This window comes from Pezoporus occidentalis, unplaced genomic scaffold (genome assembly GCF_034315485.1).
Source record: "Pezoporus occidentalis ecotype Australia unplaced genomic scaffold, CSIRO_AGI_Poc_V1 ctg53, whole genome shotgun sequence".
Classification (NCBI taxonomy): domain Eukaryota; kingdom Metazoa; phylum Chordata; class Aves; order Psittaciformes; family Psittacidae; genus Pezoporus; species Pezoporus occidentalis.
The window spans coordinates 320413-340141 of NW_026915866.1; the positions used below are offsets into that span (position 1 = coordinate 320413).

The following is a 19729-nucleotide window of genomic DNA, read 5'->3' on the forward strand; positions in this document are numbered from 1 at the left end:
TCAGGGTGGTGTAGTCCTATCAGCCATGGGGGCCATGTCACAGTCTGGAGGTTTCCTCACAGGTACATAGGTAGATCCCACCTCTGCTCTCCATACGTGTTCCACCTCTTGCCTCCCTTTCCTAGGGATGACTGGCAGTGACAGCAGCTTTGGCAGTGCAGTGTGAGCTATTTGCAAGCATGCCCAGCTGTTCAGGCTGTTTGCTGCTGCCTCATCCGTTCCCTGTCCCCTCTGGGAAAGAGGCAGTAGGCCACTGGAATGCATGCTAGATCCATAAGGGCACTGTTGTGGCCTATGCTGCCAGACTTGGTAGGGGAGGTAGGCTTTCGCTCAAAATGCTCAGCCCTATCTCTCTTGTCATTAACAATGTGAGATCTTTATGCCAAACCAAGTGTGCTTCACAACTTAACCATCTATGTTGCATGATGGACATTAAGCAAGAAAAATAAAGCATATGCACATTCCTGAGCACATAAAATTTGGGAAGATAAGTTTGCAGCTCCTATTTCATCTCATTTTACATGAAGTATCAAGACAGCAATGCTGTGAGTTGTATTGTGTGTGTGTGTGGCAATCCTTGCTGCTGCATCTCATAATGGAAGGAGGAGAGGAAGTGTTGCTTGTATATGCTCTGCTCTGAAGTGGTCTTTGCCTTGCCAAAATCTCTTCATTGGCATTTTCTCCCTATCTGGCTCATTGGAGCCATGCATTTGTTTTGCATTAGTTGCCTCAGTTAAAATGATGAGTTTCTTTCTTGTTATTCTTAAATATTGCTTTTTAAGTGAAAAAATAACACATTCAATGGCCTGATAAATCGTTGGAAGACTGTTGTGTTTTTTTTTTTATTTTCCTCATGCTCTTCACCCATTTTCCTTTTTTTTTCCTTTGTTTCACTCCTTTTCTTTGAGCCAGCCTTGCTCACCCACACACTGAGTTTAATGTGTTTCCGTGTGCTTTGTGCTGCACACACAAACTCCTGCTGTCTGCCCGCGGTAGGGAGAGCCCAGTTGACCAGTGTGCTGGGAACAGGGCACCGGAGGTACCAGAGACAAGATGATGACAGGTGAAAAAAAGCATGGTGTGGTTAAGTAGCAGCATTACTTTAAATACCTGTCCCAGCTGGTTGCCTGACTCACTTTCCATCTACCTCTATATGTTCCATATCTGTTCAGGGGTTTTGCTTCCTTTAAAAGGAAGTAGGGAAAAAAGAAGATTAAGAAAGAGTGCGCGAGAGTATTGAGAAATAATGCTGAAGTGAGGTCTTTCATATTCTCTTTGTGTCCTATAAACTCACCAGCAGTAGAACCAGAGGATCAAGCCTTCCAGATTTCATACTGTAAAGCTTCCTCTATCAAATCCTTAATTTTTCCTTTTTTCTCCCCTTGCAAAGATTTAAGCCAACAGATAAACCTTGCCTCATAGCCCAAAGGGCAATAAATCCACCCGACATACACCTATGGGGAAATTAAAAAGTTACATTGTCCTCATGGCTGCATTTTCTATGATGTTTCTCTCTGCTAGTACTTCTGGTCATAAGCCCTTTGCAGCAAATTCTGCAGTTGTGTTTGTGCCTCGAAGCTGTACTAACAGGGGAGTTGATTTCTACCATACTGAGCGGTTTCCTTTCTCAAAGTATATTCAGTTACAATCGGTTAATGCTAATTGAGGTGAGGCAGACGGAGAGGGTAATCTAGGCGTGCTGAGATGAGATGTTTTCATTCCTTTTAAAACGTTCTAACAGTGTTAATGTGCTGCTTCTTTCTTTAATGTCCTTCCCCATCTCAGAAAGTGATAAATCATAGGATCAATATTTGTTCTGTCTAAACACCTGTTTGAAACACCGCTTTGAACCATTTTCTTGTTTTTATGCCTTTGCCTTTTCCGTAAGTTTCTTCAAAAAGGGAAAAATCCCCAGGCTGGGATATCAGCACAAGTGTTTTGTCTTTCCAACAGAAAGGTCAAATAACATTAAGTGGCTTCTGAACTTGGGCGTACAAAAACTCGCTGCATCAAATGGCTGTGTTAGATCTGGGTTTTGAAGAGAGAATTGCATCTTCCAGAGCTCTGTTGAGGCTTTTTAATACCTGAATTGATGTGTGGGGGAAAGCCAGGCAAGAGTTCACAGAACAGCAATTTAGTAGGAAATCAAAGCCTCCCAAGAGAGAATGTTACCGCTTTCTCCTTCCCCAAGAGATATTTATTTTTCCAAGCATCTCTCTCCTTGTGGGGAGTTGCTTACCTGTTATCTGCAACAGTTTGAGATCCTCAGATACCCCATATTGCTGCTCATGTTGGGGTGTACATGAGAATGGGTTGCAGTCCCTGGGTCATCCCCTGTACCTGCCTGGCTATGGTGCCCTGGCCTAAGGCAGCTGTCAGCAGGAGCCTGCCTCCCTCGCAGCAGCTGCAATTTGCTGCCCCATATGTTAATACAAATTGAGGTACTTAAGGTTAACTCATGGGAGTGTGGAGAAACTGAAATGCTGACCTGTGTCTGGTCCTGTGACTGTGGGACAGCAATCATTGCAGAAGAGTAGCAGAGGGCAGGGGGCGGCAGGTCGTGTGCCACTGCTGTGATGGTTATGCATCTTTGAACACTTTTCTCTGCCCAGCTTACTCTCACTAGTGTGGGTAATTGCCCTTGTACTTGTTGAGAGGCGCTTCAATGCATTTCCCTGTCCTTAAACATTCCACTTCACAGTTTGTTCCTTGTTTCATGATTGATTGTGTTTGAAATTGGACATGGAGACGTGTACGAGCAGAAAACTGAAGGATGGGTCTTAAACTGTGCTGCTGCACAATATTAGCAGCAGGGCTAGCAGCCAGTGAGTTCACTTGGCTATGCCAAACCCAGATTAGACAGTACAAACTCTGACAATTTGGTATCATTTTCTGAAGGAATTATTCCAAGTGTATTTTCGTGTTTTGGGAGAAAAGAACAATTTTCTTTAGCTGTTGAGCAAATACAGAGCGTCTGCCTTATATGCATTATGCATATCCAAGGAAATGTACGCAAAAAAAGGTTTATTTTGGAACTTAGTGGAAAAAATCTAGTCCCTGTGGAGTAGATGGGAGATTTGCCATTGACTTCAGTCAGGCCAGCATTTCACCTGATACTTTTTACATACGTTTTTATATGTTATGATAATTCATGAATGAACTAAAACAATTCCTGTAGAGAATATAAGAAGATTGCTCTTCTCTACCTTGGGGGGAGCAATCTTCACTTGTGGCTTACTGTATGGGTCTGTGAGTTCTCAGAAAGAAATGCGGATGGGAGAGTCTTTACTGCATTAAAGTTACATACTTTATCTTTTATCTCTCTTTTGTATAATCCATCAATGGCAGCGGTACACAGAGGTTAGCTGAGAAAGGAGCACAGATGGGAAGAAAATGTCTGAAACCAGATCTGAAGGGGGCTGAGGTGATGTTGTCTGGATGGGGGTTGTAACATGAGCAGAAAGCAAAGAGAGTATCTTGCCCTTTGAGCAAGTCTGTCTTAGGTTGTTCCAAGTCTACAGTCCAAAGGCCTGGTTGGGTTTCCAGTCTTGTTCTGGCTGGATTTCTAAATACTCAGAACCGCGTTAGTAGCCAGGACAAATATTTTCTGTTGTTTTTGTTTGTTGCCTGGCCAGGATTGACTCTGATGAATCCTTCTGGAAACAGACCTTGCCATTTCATCCAGGCCTTTGCCTCCCAGCTGCGGGTTTGTTCAACATCTTTCTTACAAAGATGCATCTTCCATCAGATCAGAAAGCAATACCCACGATGATTATGAGCTGGTTTTATCCCCCGTGAGCCTGTGCTCCACAGTCTACTTTGGCCACTTCTTGCCTTGGTTTGAACATGTTAGTTTTGGCCCGGCAAGCTCCAGCAAGCCAAGGGAGCTTGTCCTTTCCTGGCCCAGCCACCAGCTAGTGCTGGCCCTCGGCCTGGAAAGCTGCTAATGTGAGAGAGAAAAGGGGTAGCAGGAGAGTCATTTTCTGTTCAAGATCTTTGACTTGGAAACTTGCTTTCTCTTCTTGGTCAGAATGCCTTGAGTGGGGTGAATTAAGTGGTTTGAAGTTTAGAGGAGAGGAAAAGGCTGAAGCTAATGTCGTGCTATTTTCTGTTGCAAGACTCTTGTTAGCAGGCAGTTGGGGGAATCCTCTATTATTGTAACCGCAGTAGGTTTAAATATCCAGTGAAGTAGGAAGTGGCCACCCAGAGAAAATAAAACTATAGCTAATATAAAGCCTAAGTAAATCAGAGTGTGAGAAGGTATTACAAACAACTGGCAGGAGGAAAACGCTGATGACTGCATAGTGCAGAGGTCCCAAGCCTTTGCTGACAAATCCATGTTGCTCAGCTCAGGTGTGGAAGGAGTAGGGCTGTTTGGGTGCTGCCGCAAGCAAGTAAATAAGCTTGTTTTTTCAGAGCAACTGGAGTGTCTTCCATACCTGTGGTATGACTAATTCCCAGCCACAATAATTTATTTCCACATAACTGGCAGCTATCTGTATTTCCGAATTGATCCCACAGTTAGGATTACATAGCTGTTATTTATGCAGTTGAAAAAGTGTATTTAAAATTATTAAGAAGATTTAATTCTCATTGCGGAAGACATCTGTTTATTAGCCTAATGGTGTGCAATTCTGAGTGGTCTGGGTTTTTCATTTCCCTGGTACACTATTGAGTCCTGACTTCTAGGTGGTACTTCTGCTATACTTCTGTCAGGCGATTAATCTAGGCAGTAATGACATGAAATTATTGCAGTAAATAAAGCATTTCAAATAAGTGCATTAGTGATCAAGCAACGAAGCCCATGGGGGTATTTCAACTCATTCTGATTTCCTTTAAAGATTACCTTGGCCACAAAGTACTGTTATTCGCCCTTGCAATATGAAATTTTCTGGAAAGCTTTACCACAAGTTCTCTTATATCGTATTGTGTTATAATAAATTATCATGTTTTGGCTGATGTTCTGGTTTAAGTCTGCTCTAAAACAGAAGGAAGGAAAGTAGCCTAAAATAGCAATTAGAATAGAGGTTTGAGGGTCATGAATTATTTTCTATTTCTGTCACTAGTTTAGGTCTTACCTCAGAATGCCTTGAAATCACAGAAAAACTTCCACTGATTTCAGGTAGATTTTGGATCAGCTGCATTCAGTCTAACCTTGGACAACTCAGGTGCCTTCTGTGCTTGGGAATCAAACGTGCATGCTCTGCTTATGCCTCTGACAAGATTGCTGTAAAGCTTCATTCATCCATTCACATCTGTAGAGAGCTTTAGGACTCACAAATGAATGCCACTTTCAAAGTACAAACTGTTATTTCAGTGTAGATTAAGTCAGTTTACCTTCCCATCAGCTGCCAACAATCTGTTTAGTACAGTGAAATCCTGACAGCCTCTGTCAACTACTGAAAGCAGCTCTTTCATGACAGAGGAAAAAGAGTAAAGGCAGACCTGAACTCTTCCCCTCACAGAGAATGTCTTTGTGTATGAAAATAAAAATCCTGTCATTTCAAAAGGCCTCTCATAAATGAAATGCACGTTAAATTAAAACCGCTGTTACTCTTTAGATTCCATTGCAATACGGACCCCTCCTGGTTCTTGATGAAGAGTGAGGTGAAATATCGCACAACTGAGCTACAGAGAAAACAGCAGCCTGTTCCAAGAGTGTAAGCCAAAATGAGTGTTCAGAGAGAGATCACCATGTCATGAGCTCATGCTGGCAATGTGGTTTTTTCTATGGGTGTAAGCTGAGAGTTGAGCCTGAGAAAGACCTATATTGAGCCTCACAGGAGCACTTTCATGTGTGTTGTTTTCCTTAGCATCAAGAGGAAGTTGTGAACTGCTCCCACATCTAGAAAAATTCCTACAGCCTCCAGCAAGTCCCACTGCCCGATGGTCTCCTCCCCTATCCTCGCCACCCCGCATCAATAAACTGAAGATGGAGCCAGAGATAAAACGTACAGATTTTACTGGGACAAAACCATTTTGCCCTGCGTAACTATTTGAGTTTGTGTGGTGGTCCAAGAGTCTTGCCTGTGTTCATTGCAGACGTGGTGGGCAGATGTAGGGATGTGGTGGACAGGGACATGGTGATCAAGGCTTGGAAGCTGAAAAGCAGATTGAGGCCCATGCTAGGTGGGCACAGCACAGAGCCTGGTTTCCCTGCCCCTGCATGTCATCAGGGAGCCCATGTGTGTCATCCCATCAACAGCTCTTCCCTTGCAGAGCAGGGGACCCGGGGTGGCTGTGGCATCCCTGAGGAAGGTCCCGTCCTAGGGGCCAGCCCAGAGGCCAGCTGCAGAAATGGTCTTTCTCTGGTTCTTGTGAAGGGAAAACGATGCCCTGGGCACCACTCGAAGTCAGCAGAGTGCCCAGTTTCTCTGTACTCTGAATTTTCAGCCAAGTAATTACTGTGCTGCACAGGGATGATGGCATTTAAATTCACTAGGATATTTTATGGCTTTCTCATTGCTGCTTTTTTTCCTTCTAGTTGTGAGCAACACTGCTATAGACATGTTCTTCCCTGTGCCTGGGGTCTGCTTCCAGCAGAGTATAATTCAGTGCTCATCCATTTCTATCCCTAAACACCATACAATTCCTTTTAAGAGTGTCATATCTTTCTTCCTGGCAAAATCTGAAAAGCACAGCAGTGATTCTTTTCCTTGGTCTACTAAACAAGCCTTTAAGTCTTGTTAGGAAAAATGTATTTAAAAATAGGTGCACTCTTCTGATCCGAAAAGTGCGAATGCCCAGTTTTAGAGTACGACGGACACTGGGGGAAACCCAGCTTTGGAAGGGCCTGTCCCCAGCTGCGCTAGCCCCAAGACACCTACTGTGACCAGTGGGTTTAGGAATCCAGTCTCATTTTCCTGATGGCATTTTTCAGCAAAGGGATGCATTTTGTGTTATTCTGAAAAAAAGCAGCTGTAAAGCCTTTGATGCAGGAATTCGGGAACAATGGAATCAAGCCAGGCACAGACACGTAGCAAGTGCAATTAAAATAGTGACCTAGGCCTATGAAAGCTCTTGCCTAAAATTAGCTGTATGAATTTAGTCTTCCTGTGATGCTTTCTTGTTCCTGTAGTAGCCACATTCTAGGGCATCTGTGTATAGGGATTTAGAAGAACTATTTTCCTTTTACAAATACCCAGCAGTGTTCCTTTTCCCTATAAATGTATGACAAGTTTATCTTGAGCCTCACTTAAAGGCTTGAGAAGCTTCTCCTTCCTATCCTTTTTTTGGCTGAGTTCATTCTGAACAACAAACACTGATTTCTGTATTTACTGCTGAATGATACCTGAAAGCATTGCAACCCATGAACAGTTAAAGGTAACAAAGGTGAATATTCAGGAATATGACTAGGATTAATGAAAAGACACTTTAAAAGATATTTCATTGGCAGTTCTATGTTGGGAAACAGTGCAATCTCAGTGTTTGAAACTTTAAAACCGCTGCTGTGACACTGGGATCTCAAGCATCTCATAGTTGGCATTCCAGCTACCAGAGCAGAAGATAAATAGCTGAAACTGGTAAAAGCCTGTGTTATTTTATGCTTGAGCACATGAGGAAAAAAAAGGTCAGCAGTTAAAATACAGTTGAGCAAGCAGCAAAAAACAAGCCTGAAGACACTGCCTTAGGATTCAGGAGGGGTATCGCTTGTGTTGCTGACCCCCTGTGTGAGTGCAGGCAAACTAAGCTAGTGTGCAGCATGGAGCTTTTCACCCCAATGTATTCATGTGCTGTTCACCTGCCTAGCAAATCTTTTGTGCAGCTGAGAGTCCTTCAAAGAGGTGTTGCTGAAATCAACACACATGTGCCTGGGGAAGGGGAACTATAAATAATGAAACACCTGATGCTCTAAGATACTAGTTTGGCTCTAGGGATTATAATGGTGAGATAGCTGGGGCTTTTCTGGCATATAACTCTCCCCTTTGGTCTGTTATTGCAGGCTGGGGACCCTGAGGGTGCTGCTATGACATCTCCAGCTGAAGAGCAAGGCTGGAATTACCTAAGGACTCTGTCTGTTGTAGGATACAAAACGTACCCTATGGACACATAACTTAATATCTGTGTGTGGTCCTCTGTGGAATGGTGATAATGGACCTTCTCAGCCCCATAAAGATTCTGTAAAGATAAACTCTGTAAAAAAGGATAAGGACATTGGATAATTCAGTGAGAACACTGTAAAAATAAGGTTTCCCCCTGCAGATATGGAGTGGCTGGAGGAAGCTGGCAGAACTGCTTTTAGATGCAGCTTGTACTTCCTAAATTAAAATAGGCAATCAAGTTCTGTTTCCAGCACTCAATTTGGCTCAAGAAAATAAGATCCATTAGTTAGGATTTGCACAAATGTGTTTTCACACATAGTAAAAATGGGTGCCTATCCAAAAGCTGCTAGGTGCTCCACTACCACTTACTGAAATGAAAGGAGCAGAATTAGCCAGCAGCAGTTTACTGCCAGCTGCCAACAAAAACAAACCTGCTACAGGAGCTAATGCAAGCATCTGCTCCCTATGGCTTCTATGTGGTTTCACCCTGTCCAGCTGCACCTCCAGCTGACACCTTCCTGAAGAAAGGCATAGTACTGCATAATACGTGTGCCCTGAAAATCAGCAGGTCAGGGCACTTGCGCACTGGGACAAGGAGGAGTGCTTTGTTCTTGTATATTTATAGCCTTGTCTTAATAGGCTCTCTAAGAAAACAGGAGAACCTTTTAGGATCGTAATTGTGGTAGTGTCAGTTGGAGCACAGGAGCCAAGACTCAGGCATCCAAACTCCTCATGAAATTATCATCTGGAAAAGGAGTGGAAAGGCTCAAAAACTGCTGGTGAATTAGTTGCTTTTAGCATTTGTGTGCATGTGAGAGAAGAAGAAAATAACCAGCAGCCTTAGTTCACACGTAAATTACAGTATATTTTATTTTGAAAAGCAAAGCCCTTTTCTGATTTACAGCTATTTTAAATAATTACTTAGGCATAGTGGCTTAGCCTATTAAGATCCAGCTTTATGTGTCGACCCTCTCTCTTCTCAGTGCCACAAGCTTGAGTCCTCAGCAGGGACTTTGGCTGATGAAGTGATAGCAGCAGGTTTCCAGCTCTTAAGCCTGCTGTGTGGGCTACTCCTCGTGATGAGGGCAGCTGCCCTGGGAAACTGGATTTTCATGGATGTGAAAGCCAGAAAGGAACAGTCTAATCATACAGCCTGACTTCATTCTACTTGTAATTCCTGCCTAAAGCCCTGTCATTTGTGGCTGAAATTGAACATGCCTTTTTGCCTTATTTTAAAGACCATAAGTGACAGAAAATGCATTCTATCCCATGTCATGCCATTGCAATTGTTTTTGCTATTTGCATCTTGTTTGCAGCTTGAGCTCTTCTAACAGGCTTTCAGCTTTCAGCCGCTGTATTTTGGCTTGCTGGCACCAGCAGTGCTTTGCACAGTGTTCGGCAATGTTAACATCAGCTAACTGACATCCCTGAGGGGAAATCTGGGAAGAGTGAATTCAGAGCAATCCTCTACTGGATGATTTCTTATGTATTCAGATATGGTTGTAATCATTTTGTTTTGCTTGCTCTCAGCCAACTCTTGTTTTCCAAAGCTTCAAAGTTCAGAGAGAAAGATTTTGGAAGTGTAGGAAATACTATGGTATCGTATTCTGTAGATGCAGAATAACTTTCCTAACGCTGCATCCCTGAGTTAAGAGGCTGCATCTGGATGAAAATTATCTGTGGATTTAGAGCTCCTGCAACTGCATCTGGTCACTGCATACTTCTGGTATCATCTGCAGTTCAGACAAACATATCAGATAACAGAATTTGGTCCTGTTTTGTTTCTAACATCTGTTCTTATACGCACACGGAATTTAACTACTGGATCTGACTGCAAGTTGTGATCTATTATTGTGTGAGAAGAGTTGATTCTATAGATAATTTTATACATTTTGTGTGAAAACTCAACACAGTAGTCAAGGGAGGTATTTTATTAAGAGAGTATTAAATCCAACCTGGAACTATGTTTTATCAAGCTTTCTGGAGCTCACCTCTGAGCTGGAGAGAGACCACTAAGCTCTGGATTCAGTGGTGGCAAGCAGGTGGCAAAAGACAGCTTTATGTGAATGTAACCCAATGTAGGGGGAATTTCTTTTGTGTTTATTTCTGTCCCAAAAGGGTGAACCATTTGCTGTCTTAAAGGGATTGTTTCAAATCTGCATCAGCTTGTCAGAATGATAGAGAGCAAAAGAAAGAAGTCTTTTTGTTTTGTTTTAAAGATACGTTTTGTTTTAAAGATATGTTTTGTTTTAAAGATATGTTTTAAAGATAAATTCACAATATGTGAATAGTGATATAGATTGCAAATCACATGAGGAAGTCAACAGCAATCAAAAATAGGGTTTTCTACTTTTGTATAAATCCCATTGCTAGAGTAGTAAGATCTGTGGCTAAGTTCACAAACTAAATGTAAATATGTATTTAAAAATGGTTAGAATGTCAAAATCTGAATGCACACCTATTATAGAATCATAAAATCACAGAATCATAGAACAGTTAGGGTTGGAAAGGACCTTAAGATCATCTAGTTCCAACCCCCCTGCACGGGCAGAGACACCTTACTCTAAAGTATAAAGTATAAATAGAATGGTTTGAGTTGGAAGAGACTTTAAAGCTCATCTAGTTCCAAACCCTCTGCCCTGGGCAGGGACGCCTTCCACTAATCAAGGTAGCTCAAAAGCCCTATCTTATCTAGTAGTATCTAATTAAATACTGTTAACATTTATTTTCATATTTTATTTTATTTGATATTTTCTAGAAACTTTATCCATAAAAAGTTATCAGGTTTGTTTTATGCATAACAAGAAATGTCTTCAACCTGCAGGGGATAGTGGGATTAAAATGACATGAGTTAAAGAACATATTCAAATTTTCCAGGCAGATACAAATATATTTGAGTAGTCATCTGGACAAGTGATGTGACACTCAGTTTGAAGCTAAACAGAGTTGACGGCAAAGAGACTAATGAAGATCCACAAGGCAGAAGCACAACATCAGGACAGATGATTAGGCCTGTGTGATAGCATATGAGATAAGTGAACTAGAAATAAGGTTAATCTGAAAGTATTGATCTGGGTAGCCCTACTTAGGCAGTTATATCTGAGCAACAAATTCTGAAATGATTACCCACAGAAAGCAGCAGCAACATCCACTCCACAGGAGGGGCAAAGACATCCAAAATACATCTAGAACAAAAGGAAAAAGAAGCCACTATTAGTACCTGTCCCATAGCTTCATAACTTTCAAACCAGTCTTTTCTGGAAGTCTTTCCTACCTTTCAGGACAGACTCAGTACATTATTTCCAGCCAGATTCTAGCAATAATATGATTCTTCATCAGTGAAGGCCAAGCATCTGTTCCACAGCAAAATGAGTTCTGCAAACTACTTTGTGATCAAGAGTGAAGGGGATGGCTACCAGAAAAAAACAAACAAAAACAAAAAAACCTCTACATCTCACTGCATCTATAAGGAAACCAGTCCTACACATAGCTTTCTATTATAGCAACTGTGACCAGGCTTCATTGGGTCACCAGCAAATCTTTTGTGCAGCTGACACTCCTTCAAAGAGGTGTTGCTGAAATCAATATACGTGTGCCTGGGGAGCTATAAATAACAAAACACCTGATGCTCTGCAAAGTTAACGCTTTCTCCATACATCATATATTCCAGGCTGAATATATGTTGTGACCCCAACCAGTAAGGCTGTAGGCAGACATCGTTTCTTAGATCCAGCTGCAATAGTTGAAGATATTAGTGTTTTCTCATCCCACAGTTTTGCCAGAAAACTGATTTATATGGGATCTCTGTAATCCAGCACAGGGGAAAAAAAATCACTGGGTTTAACAGAAATAATTGTTTCAGTGTTGCTTAAACTAATCTTTGACCCTACAAGTAAACCCAAGGAAGATCAGGGAACACCACCTGGTAGGCAGAAATGGAACCATGGTGCCTGCTGGCTGAAAGGCAGTAACTAGCAGCTGAGCCCATACTGCCTTCAAACAGCACAGGAAATAACTTCATGGAAAGACTTATTTTTTATTTCATGTTATTTGCTTCAGCTCTATCTGGAGCAGTTTAGCCACTCTCTGCCCTCAGCTGGCTGCTACCGCCCATCCGATGAGTGCTGGAATGGATCCTGTCTCTCTCCCACCCTGCGTCAAACCCGAGTCAGCTGGTTTGGCTTGAACTACTACTGCTGCTGCTGCTGAAGACGATGTGCAGCGAGCCAGGGAGCTGCAGAAGAAGGAAGCAGTCATGCTGCTTTAACACCTCGGCCATCTCTGTCTTCAGTGCAGGAAGGTCACATCTTAAGCTGCCACAGCTGTTGCGTGGGCAAGGCAATGTTTGTAGGTAGAATTAACTGGAATTATGATGCACCTTCATGGTAAGAACAACACTATCTCTGTTTCAGTAATTTTTTGTGTGCTAGAATTGTACCACAGCTTTAGTTTGCTACAGCTTAATTCTCCTTAAAGGAAAAAATTTCCTGTTAATCCAGGGAGGATCAAGCTACAGAAAATATTGATTTACAAATACAGGATGATTAAAATTGAGCAGCTGATGCAGTTATCGCCTTCCAGCTTCCTTCCTTTCTCCTTTCCTAGAGGTTGGGTCTGTGCCACAAGGACAGCTGAATTGGCATTCAGAGCTGCTTGGGGAGCATCAGTTCTCTGCCTTGCACATGGAGAACAGCAAAGAGGAAGGGCTGGAAACTTCAGTGTTTTGAAAGTGGATCCACATGCTGTTCACCTGCCTACCAAGTCAGAGGTGGCCATCTTTAGGAAAGGGATGGGAGAAGAAATGGGTGACTGCTACCTGACTGAGCATGCTGGCTCACAGATGGTCCCTTCTAAACTGTAGTGGACAGGCATTTAGCACACTCTAACACACATCCTCTTCCTTCAAACAAGGCTGTGCTCCTGTCCGCTTTTTACACTAAAAGACTTGGTAGATCTGAGGAGTTAGCAAGTGTCTTCACTAAGAGAGACCGCTTGAGGATGCAAGGAGGTAGCTAGTGCACTAGAACTTTGCACCCTTGCTTCCTTTGGAATAATGTCATTGTGGCAGCTTCCCTTCAAGTCTTACATGATGGGACTTGTCTTTTTTGTGTAGGTCACCATGTCACAGAGAAAAAAGGGAACAGCAGGGGTAGCTAAATATATCCAGGAGACCGCAAACATCTCCTCAAGATTTAAAAACTTCTGGTTGTGATTTGTGGAAGAAATGAGGTCATGAACATGGTAAAAGAGAGGGAGAGAAAAAGCTTAAGAAGGGAACAATAGAAAGAAGAAAAGGCTCAGAGAAGGCAGAAAAACGAAGAAGGTGGAAGAACACTTACAAGGCAAGGCTCATATGCGCAGTGGAAAGAACATCTATAGTGTCCCAAAGATGTGGTATTTCTGGAAACATCTTGTAGCTGGGCAGTGCTTTTGACTTCCCTTGTTACAAAACTGCTAAAGCACCCTGGTCTCACAAAACATATGAGTGAGTACTGCCAGAACCACAGATAACTGCATTCATCTTACTTTTTCCCCACTATCTCGATGCATGCTGTATCTGAATACAGAACTTTGCTCTTTAGGCACTGCCTGACCTTGGCAACAGAAGGTTTTGCTTAGTGTTGCAGTGAATGTGCCTGATTGAACATGATTCACATGTTTTCTTAGTGACTGCATGGGCTGCATGGGACATGGCTGTTTTTCCAAACTTGCTGTGATTCAATGGAATTCAGGCATTTTCATGCTGAACATCTGTGACTTGGGGAGGATCCATGTGTTTTCTCAATGAATATGAATGAAACTGGCAAGGTCCTCAGTGTTTCCTTCTTGCTTCTATGCTTGTAATTATCATAGTATATAAATATACAGAGACTTTCTCAGAATGTGTCTAAGAAGGTTTTACAAAAGCTATCTTTTGCTCAGCCCTATCTCTCTTGTAAGGGAGGCAAGTCAGAGACAGTGGATAACATCTTGTGTCTCCCCTTCCATGCATGCAGACACACATATGCGCTAAGACTTCCTGCCTTACTTCAGAACCCAGTTCTCCTGCTTATTTGGATACGTGGAATTGTTGGGTCCCAGCAGTGTTGGAAAAAACACTTCTCCCCTGTGTGGATACATCAAGGGCTGTTACAGTGGCTTTGTCCCCTCCTCGGGAAACCAGTGCTCTGGCAGTGGGACTTGGGTAGATCTTCCATGACTTGAAAAACGGCAAACAGCAAACCAGCTGCCCTCCCTAGTGCCCCTTTGTAAGAGAGGAGCAAGCTACAGCAACTTCTCCTGCTACATTATTGTCTTTGCCCTGATTTTCCTTGTCTGTCCTAGGATGAATTTACTTTTTTTTTCTATGACCAACTGTCAGACTTTTGCCATAAAGGTGAAATTAAGTTTGGCAAAGGACCAGTAGGAACAACAAGAGACTGGTAAACGCTGAAGTATTTTACTAAGCTTTCATGGAAAGATGGATGGTTGGTACTTAGCGTTTATATGATGCTGTATATTCTCACTGTCACTGAAGAAACAATAATTCATCCTCAGACCATTCCCAATTAGATATGAGAGTCAGGAACAGTGAAAAGGGAAAGAAATTCTGGTCTCCCTGAAGCTGATGAAGTTTCTACTTAAAGCTTATTTATAGTAAATGCTTCCCTGCCATGCCAAGCACCATTTACTGACCTAATGCTAGGATAGCAAGCAAGCCTTTACATGGAAAACGAGGACAACGTTATTAAGGTGAGAAAATTCCTTGCTCAATTGGGCATCCCCGTTAATCCTCGCACATTTCTGTCCCATTTAAAGTCCCTACCTTCATGAGGCGTGTCACCTGCGCTGGCCACCGCTTTCCCACCCTCAGCAGCTGATTCCCCGAGGAATCAGTATCGGCGAAGACTCCTCCGAGTCTTCCAAACGCTGCTCGACACGTGCACGCGGGGGTCGCCAGCCCCGGGCGCGGGGAAGGGGCGGGACGGGCGATGTCCCGGCAGCGCAGCGGGGGCGGCGGGGCGGGGGCTGCGCCGGGCGGTAGCGGTGGGAGCCGCCCTCCCCGCCTCCTCGCACAGGCTTGTCCTTCCCCGCACCAGCGGCGGCCTGCAGGATTTCCTCGCGCAGCAGCGGGGCGAAGCCACCTGCCCTGCTGAGGGGAGCGGCGCGGCGCGGGCTGCCCGCGATGCCGGCTTAGCTACGAGGCATGGCGCGGCGGCAGCGGGGCGGCAGGTGCCGGGGCGGCGGTCCCCCGACGGGGCGGGCGCTGGCGCTGCTGGTACCTCTGTGGCTGTGCGCGGCGTGCGGCGGTACGGCGCCGGTGTACAACCTCAGCCTGACAGTGGACGAGGGGCTGCCGGCCGAGACGCTGGTGGGGGACATCCGCGCGGGGCTGCCGCCAGGCGCGGGGCCGCCGGGCGGGTTCTTGCTCTCGGAGGGGAGCGGCGAGTCGGCGGTACTAGCGGACTTCCACGTTCATCCGGAGACGGGAGTTATCCGCACTGCTCGGCGGCTGGACCGGGAGCGGCGGGCGCGTTACAGCTTCGCGGCGGCTACGCTGCGCGGCGAGGTGGTGCAGGTGGAGATTGCGGTCACTGACGTGAACGACCACCCGCCGCGCTTCCCGCGGGACAACCTGCAGCTCAACATTTCAGAGCTCAGCCCGCCCGGCACCGCCTTCCGCCTCCCGGCAGCCCGCGACCCCGACGCCGGCCGCTTCGGTACTCAGGGCTATGCGCTGCTGGAGGAGGGCAGCGCGGCGGGGGAGCCGCCGCTCTTCCAGCTGCGCTACGGGCGGCCGGAGCCGCTGGAGCTGGTGCTGCTGCAGCGGCTGGACCGGGAGCGGGCGGACGCGCACCGGTTGGTAGTGGAGGCGTGGGATGGAGGCAGCCCGCGGCGCCGCGGCCGCCTGCGGGTGTCCGTGCGGGTGCTGGACGAGAACGACAACGCGCCCGCTTTCAGCCGCAGCGAGTACTGGGCGCGGCTGCGGGAGGACGCGCCGCCGGGCACCTCGATCTGCCGCCTGAGGGCCACGGACCCCGACCTGGGCCCCAACGGCGAGGTGCGCTACTCCATCAACCGCCGGCAGAGCGACCCCGACGGCTACTTCGCGGTGGAGGAGCGCAGCGGCGTGCTGCGCCTCAGCCGCCCGCTGGACCGCGAGGCGCGGGCCCTGCACCGCCTGGTCCTGGAGGCACGGGACGGCGGCGCCCAGCCCGAGGTCTCCAGCGCGCTCGTCTCCGTGTCCGTGTTGGACGTGAACGACAACCGCCCTGCCATCCGCCTGCTCTACCTCACCGAGAGCGGCGGCCCGTGGGTCTCCGAGGGGGCGCGCCCCGGCGACTATGTGGCCCGCGTCTCCGTCTCGGACGCGGACGAGGAGGGTGCGGAAGAGGGCGGCGGCGGCGGCGGCATCGCGCTGGCCCTGCTGGGCGGCGACGGCGCCTTCGCGCTGCGGCCGTCGGGCGTCGGCATCTTCTTCCTCTGCGTGGCGGGGCCGCTGGACCGCGAGACCCGCGACCTGTACGAGCTTCGACTGGTGGCCACGGACGGCGGCGCCCCGCCGCTCTCGGCCGAGGAGCCGCTGCTGCTGCGCGTCGCCGACCTCAACGACGAGGCGCCCGCCTTCCCGCAGCCCCACTACCGAGCCGCCGTCTCCGAAGCCGCCTCCCCCGGCACCGCCGTGCTGCGCCTCAGCGCCTCTGACGCGGACGAGCCGGGCTCGCCCAACGCGGAGGTGCGGTACGCGTTGGAGGGGGACCCGGCCGCGCTGGCCCTGCTGCGCATCGACGCGCGGAGCGGCGCCGTCAGCACGCGCGCCCGCCTGGACCGGGAGCGGCAGGCGGCGCTGGAGCTGCGCGTGGTGGCGCGGGACGGCGGGCATCCGCAGCGCGCCGCCGCCTGCCGCCTCAGCGTCCGGGTCGAGGACGCCAACGACAACGAGCCGCGCTTCGAGCGCCAGGTCTACCGCGGGAGGCTGCCCGAGCACGCCGCGCCCGGCCGCTGCCTCCTCCAGGTGAGCTCCTCCCCGGGCCCGGCAGGGTGGCACGGAGCCTTCGTGTGGTGCGGGGTGGCGCCCTCGGCTCCCCGCGCGGCTGGTGAGCGCAGTCGGTGCGCAGTCGCTGCTGTAACCTCCGGGAGTGCCACTAAACCCGCGTTCCGTGTCCCGGAGAACTTGTTGAGCGGGCAGTGGGCACAGAAGCTAGGCCTTCAGAGGGACTCAAGCGTTCGCTCTCAAAGAGTGTTAAATTCCTGTGCTCCTCAGGGTTTGAGGACCTGAGGTAGTCCTCGGAGCAAAACCAGTAAGACCCATCTCTGAGGGTCAGTGTGATCCACACGGGAACAGAGAGGAGGCCAGGCAAGTTAACACAGACAGACCTGGATGGGCTTTTTTGTTTGTTTGTTTGTTTGGGGTTTCTTTTTCCTAAATTTTAAGTGCTTCTGGGACTTGCAGTATTTCAAGAGCTTTCTGCTAATCATAGAATCATAGAACAGTTAGAGTTGGGAGGGATCTTAAAATTCACCTGGTTCCAACCGCCCTGCCATGGTCAAGGACACCTTCCGGTCGACCAGGTTGCTCAAAGCCCAGTCCAGCCTGGCCTTCAACGCTTGCAGGGATGGGGCATCCACAATTTCTCTGGGCAACCTGTGCCAGTGCCTCACTACCCACACAGTGAAGAACTTCTTATTGATAATCAATTCACTCCACCTTCACAGAAATTGATTAATAGAAAAGCTTCCTACTTGTACGTTAAAAAAAAGAACGACAACAAAAAACCTTTATTCTTTGCAGGTGCAGTTGAATAGAGGCTTTGCAGAGCTAGGAGTTGCCAGATAGCCCTGTTGCTTTTACCTTGTGAGGGCATTTTGGCATTTATACCTGTAAACTGAGCAAAGTCTTTTCCACTGGTAGCAAATTCTCAGCAGTTGATCCTAGGAGGAGGTACCAGTGTGTCAGAGTTTGTGCAGAAATGTACACAGATCTGGGGGAAAAGCATGTTTAACGAGACCTCGGGAGAGCTGCACTGTGTTTTCTCAGTGCTTTTGAAGAAAACTCATTCTCTCTTTAGCTCTGGGTGGCCAGCTTCATTTGTTTTAGATAAGGGTGGTGTGGGTGTAAACATGCGCTCAGGCGTGAATGTCCGTGGTGCTGAAATGCAGCAGGATGGAAGCTATGGGGGTGCATTGCCACAGCCTGATGCATGGCTGGGGTTGGTGAATAGTGATTTCTTTTGATTTAATCAGATGGAAGCATCCTGAAGGATTCCTAGAGCATTTTAAAGAAAATAAACGGTGATTGTGGCTTTACTTTTTCTTGTAGGTTTTGGTACATTAATAATGCAGATTGTCTATCAGGTTAAAGGTGTCATAAACTATGGATTTCATCCGTTATGTACTGGATTTTGAAAGTGTCACTGTGCTGCTGTAATCCTGTTTAGAGAGTAGAAAGAAATAGTTGGGTCCTGGTGGCTGAATGAATTAAGGCCAAAGGTGAACAAAATGAGACACTGGAGACGTGCGTAGACAAAGAGTGAATGAGCACCCCATGGACTGACAGGGAAGGAAACTGGTGTTTCTACTTGCAGGTTATTCCTGGATCATCAGAGTAATATCCAGGTTTTATACTGCATGATATAGTAGATTTAAGTTTTAAACAAACCCACCTTTTAAGATTTAAACGTATAATAGGATCATATGCCAGGTTGGAAGGGACCTTGAGCGTCATCTAGTCCAACCTTTCTAGGCAAAGCACGACCTAAACTAGATATCCCAGCATGCTGTCCCGCTGAATTTAAAAGTGTCCAGTGTTGGGGAATACGCCTGGATAATCTCCACTTCCCTGGAGAGATTATTCCAGTGGTTGATTGCTCTCACTGTAAACAAGAAAAGCTATCATGAAGCAGGTTGTCTTCATTTATTTATCATTCTATATATTCATTTAGCTTCAGGAGCTGCAGCTAATGATAAGAATGAAGAGAATAAGTTTTGGTCCTGCCAAGTCATACTCAGAGTCTGTGGTATGAGTCCTGTCTCTAACTGGGCTCTTGAACTTAAAAGCTAGCATGGAGAGGAGGTAACCACAGACTGTGTTAATGCTGCTCCTAGAGAACTGGAAATAATCCAAGACACCAAAGGAGGCTATTCATGTCTCTTAGCTTCCTCTGCTCCACAACCTGGAGGGTGTTGGAAGAGGTCTGAGGTTGTTATCACATATTTGTGAGAAACGTTTCTGTTCTGTTCAGTGCTTTGGTTGCAATCATAGTAGCTGGATGTCTTCTAAAGCTTCCAGTCTTTCCCCTCCGTAAGCAGAGGGACTCTTGCACTAGTGCATTGCTGGGCTCTTGTTCATGAATAACCTTTGCTTGGGGACCAGGTAGTGACAAACGAATGCTTCATAGGTGGTGTGTCCAGAGCTTTCTGTACTAGTGCTTTTGCTGTAGCTCTGCCCAGCCACAGTTTATTCACTCATGTTCTTGACTGCATATTTATAATAGTTTTCTTTCCTTCTGGGAAATCTTTTACTCCTGCTGTGATTATTATTTAGTTTACCTCCCCATCCCCCCCAGTATAGTCCATAATGTGGACTAGATCTGTGGATTAGCTTGCATTTGTCTGTCTTTTACCAGTTTCTCCTAATCTGTAGGAATTCACCTTTGAGAAACATTAACTGCGCACTTAGGAGATATATTTTTCAGCACTTCTGGAAA

The 19729-nt window shown here is 46.5% G+C and overlaps 1 protein-coding gene across 3 annotated transcripts in view; it reads left to right on the top strand.

Annotated features, from left to right (window-relative positions):
- The first annotated feature begins 14525 nt into the window (after positions 1-14525).
- Positions 14526-19729, top strand: part of DCHS2 (dachsous cadherin-related 2) — a 112741-nt gene continuing 107537 nt past the window's right edge. Inside the window, exon 1 of one of the 3 annotated variants that reach the window (XM_062637469.1) lies at positions 14526-17037. In XM_062637469.1, the coding sequence (XP_062493453.1) occupies positions 15229-17037 (1809 nt within the window). In that variant the 5' untranslated portion in view covers positions 14526-15228. The remainder of the gene's footprint in view (positions 17038-19729) is intronic. The other 2 variants (XM_062637468.1, XM_062637467.1) reach the window with 2 other exon arrangements.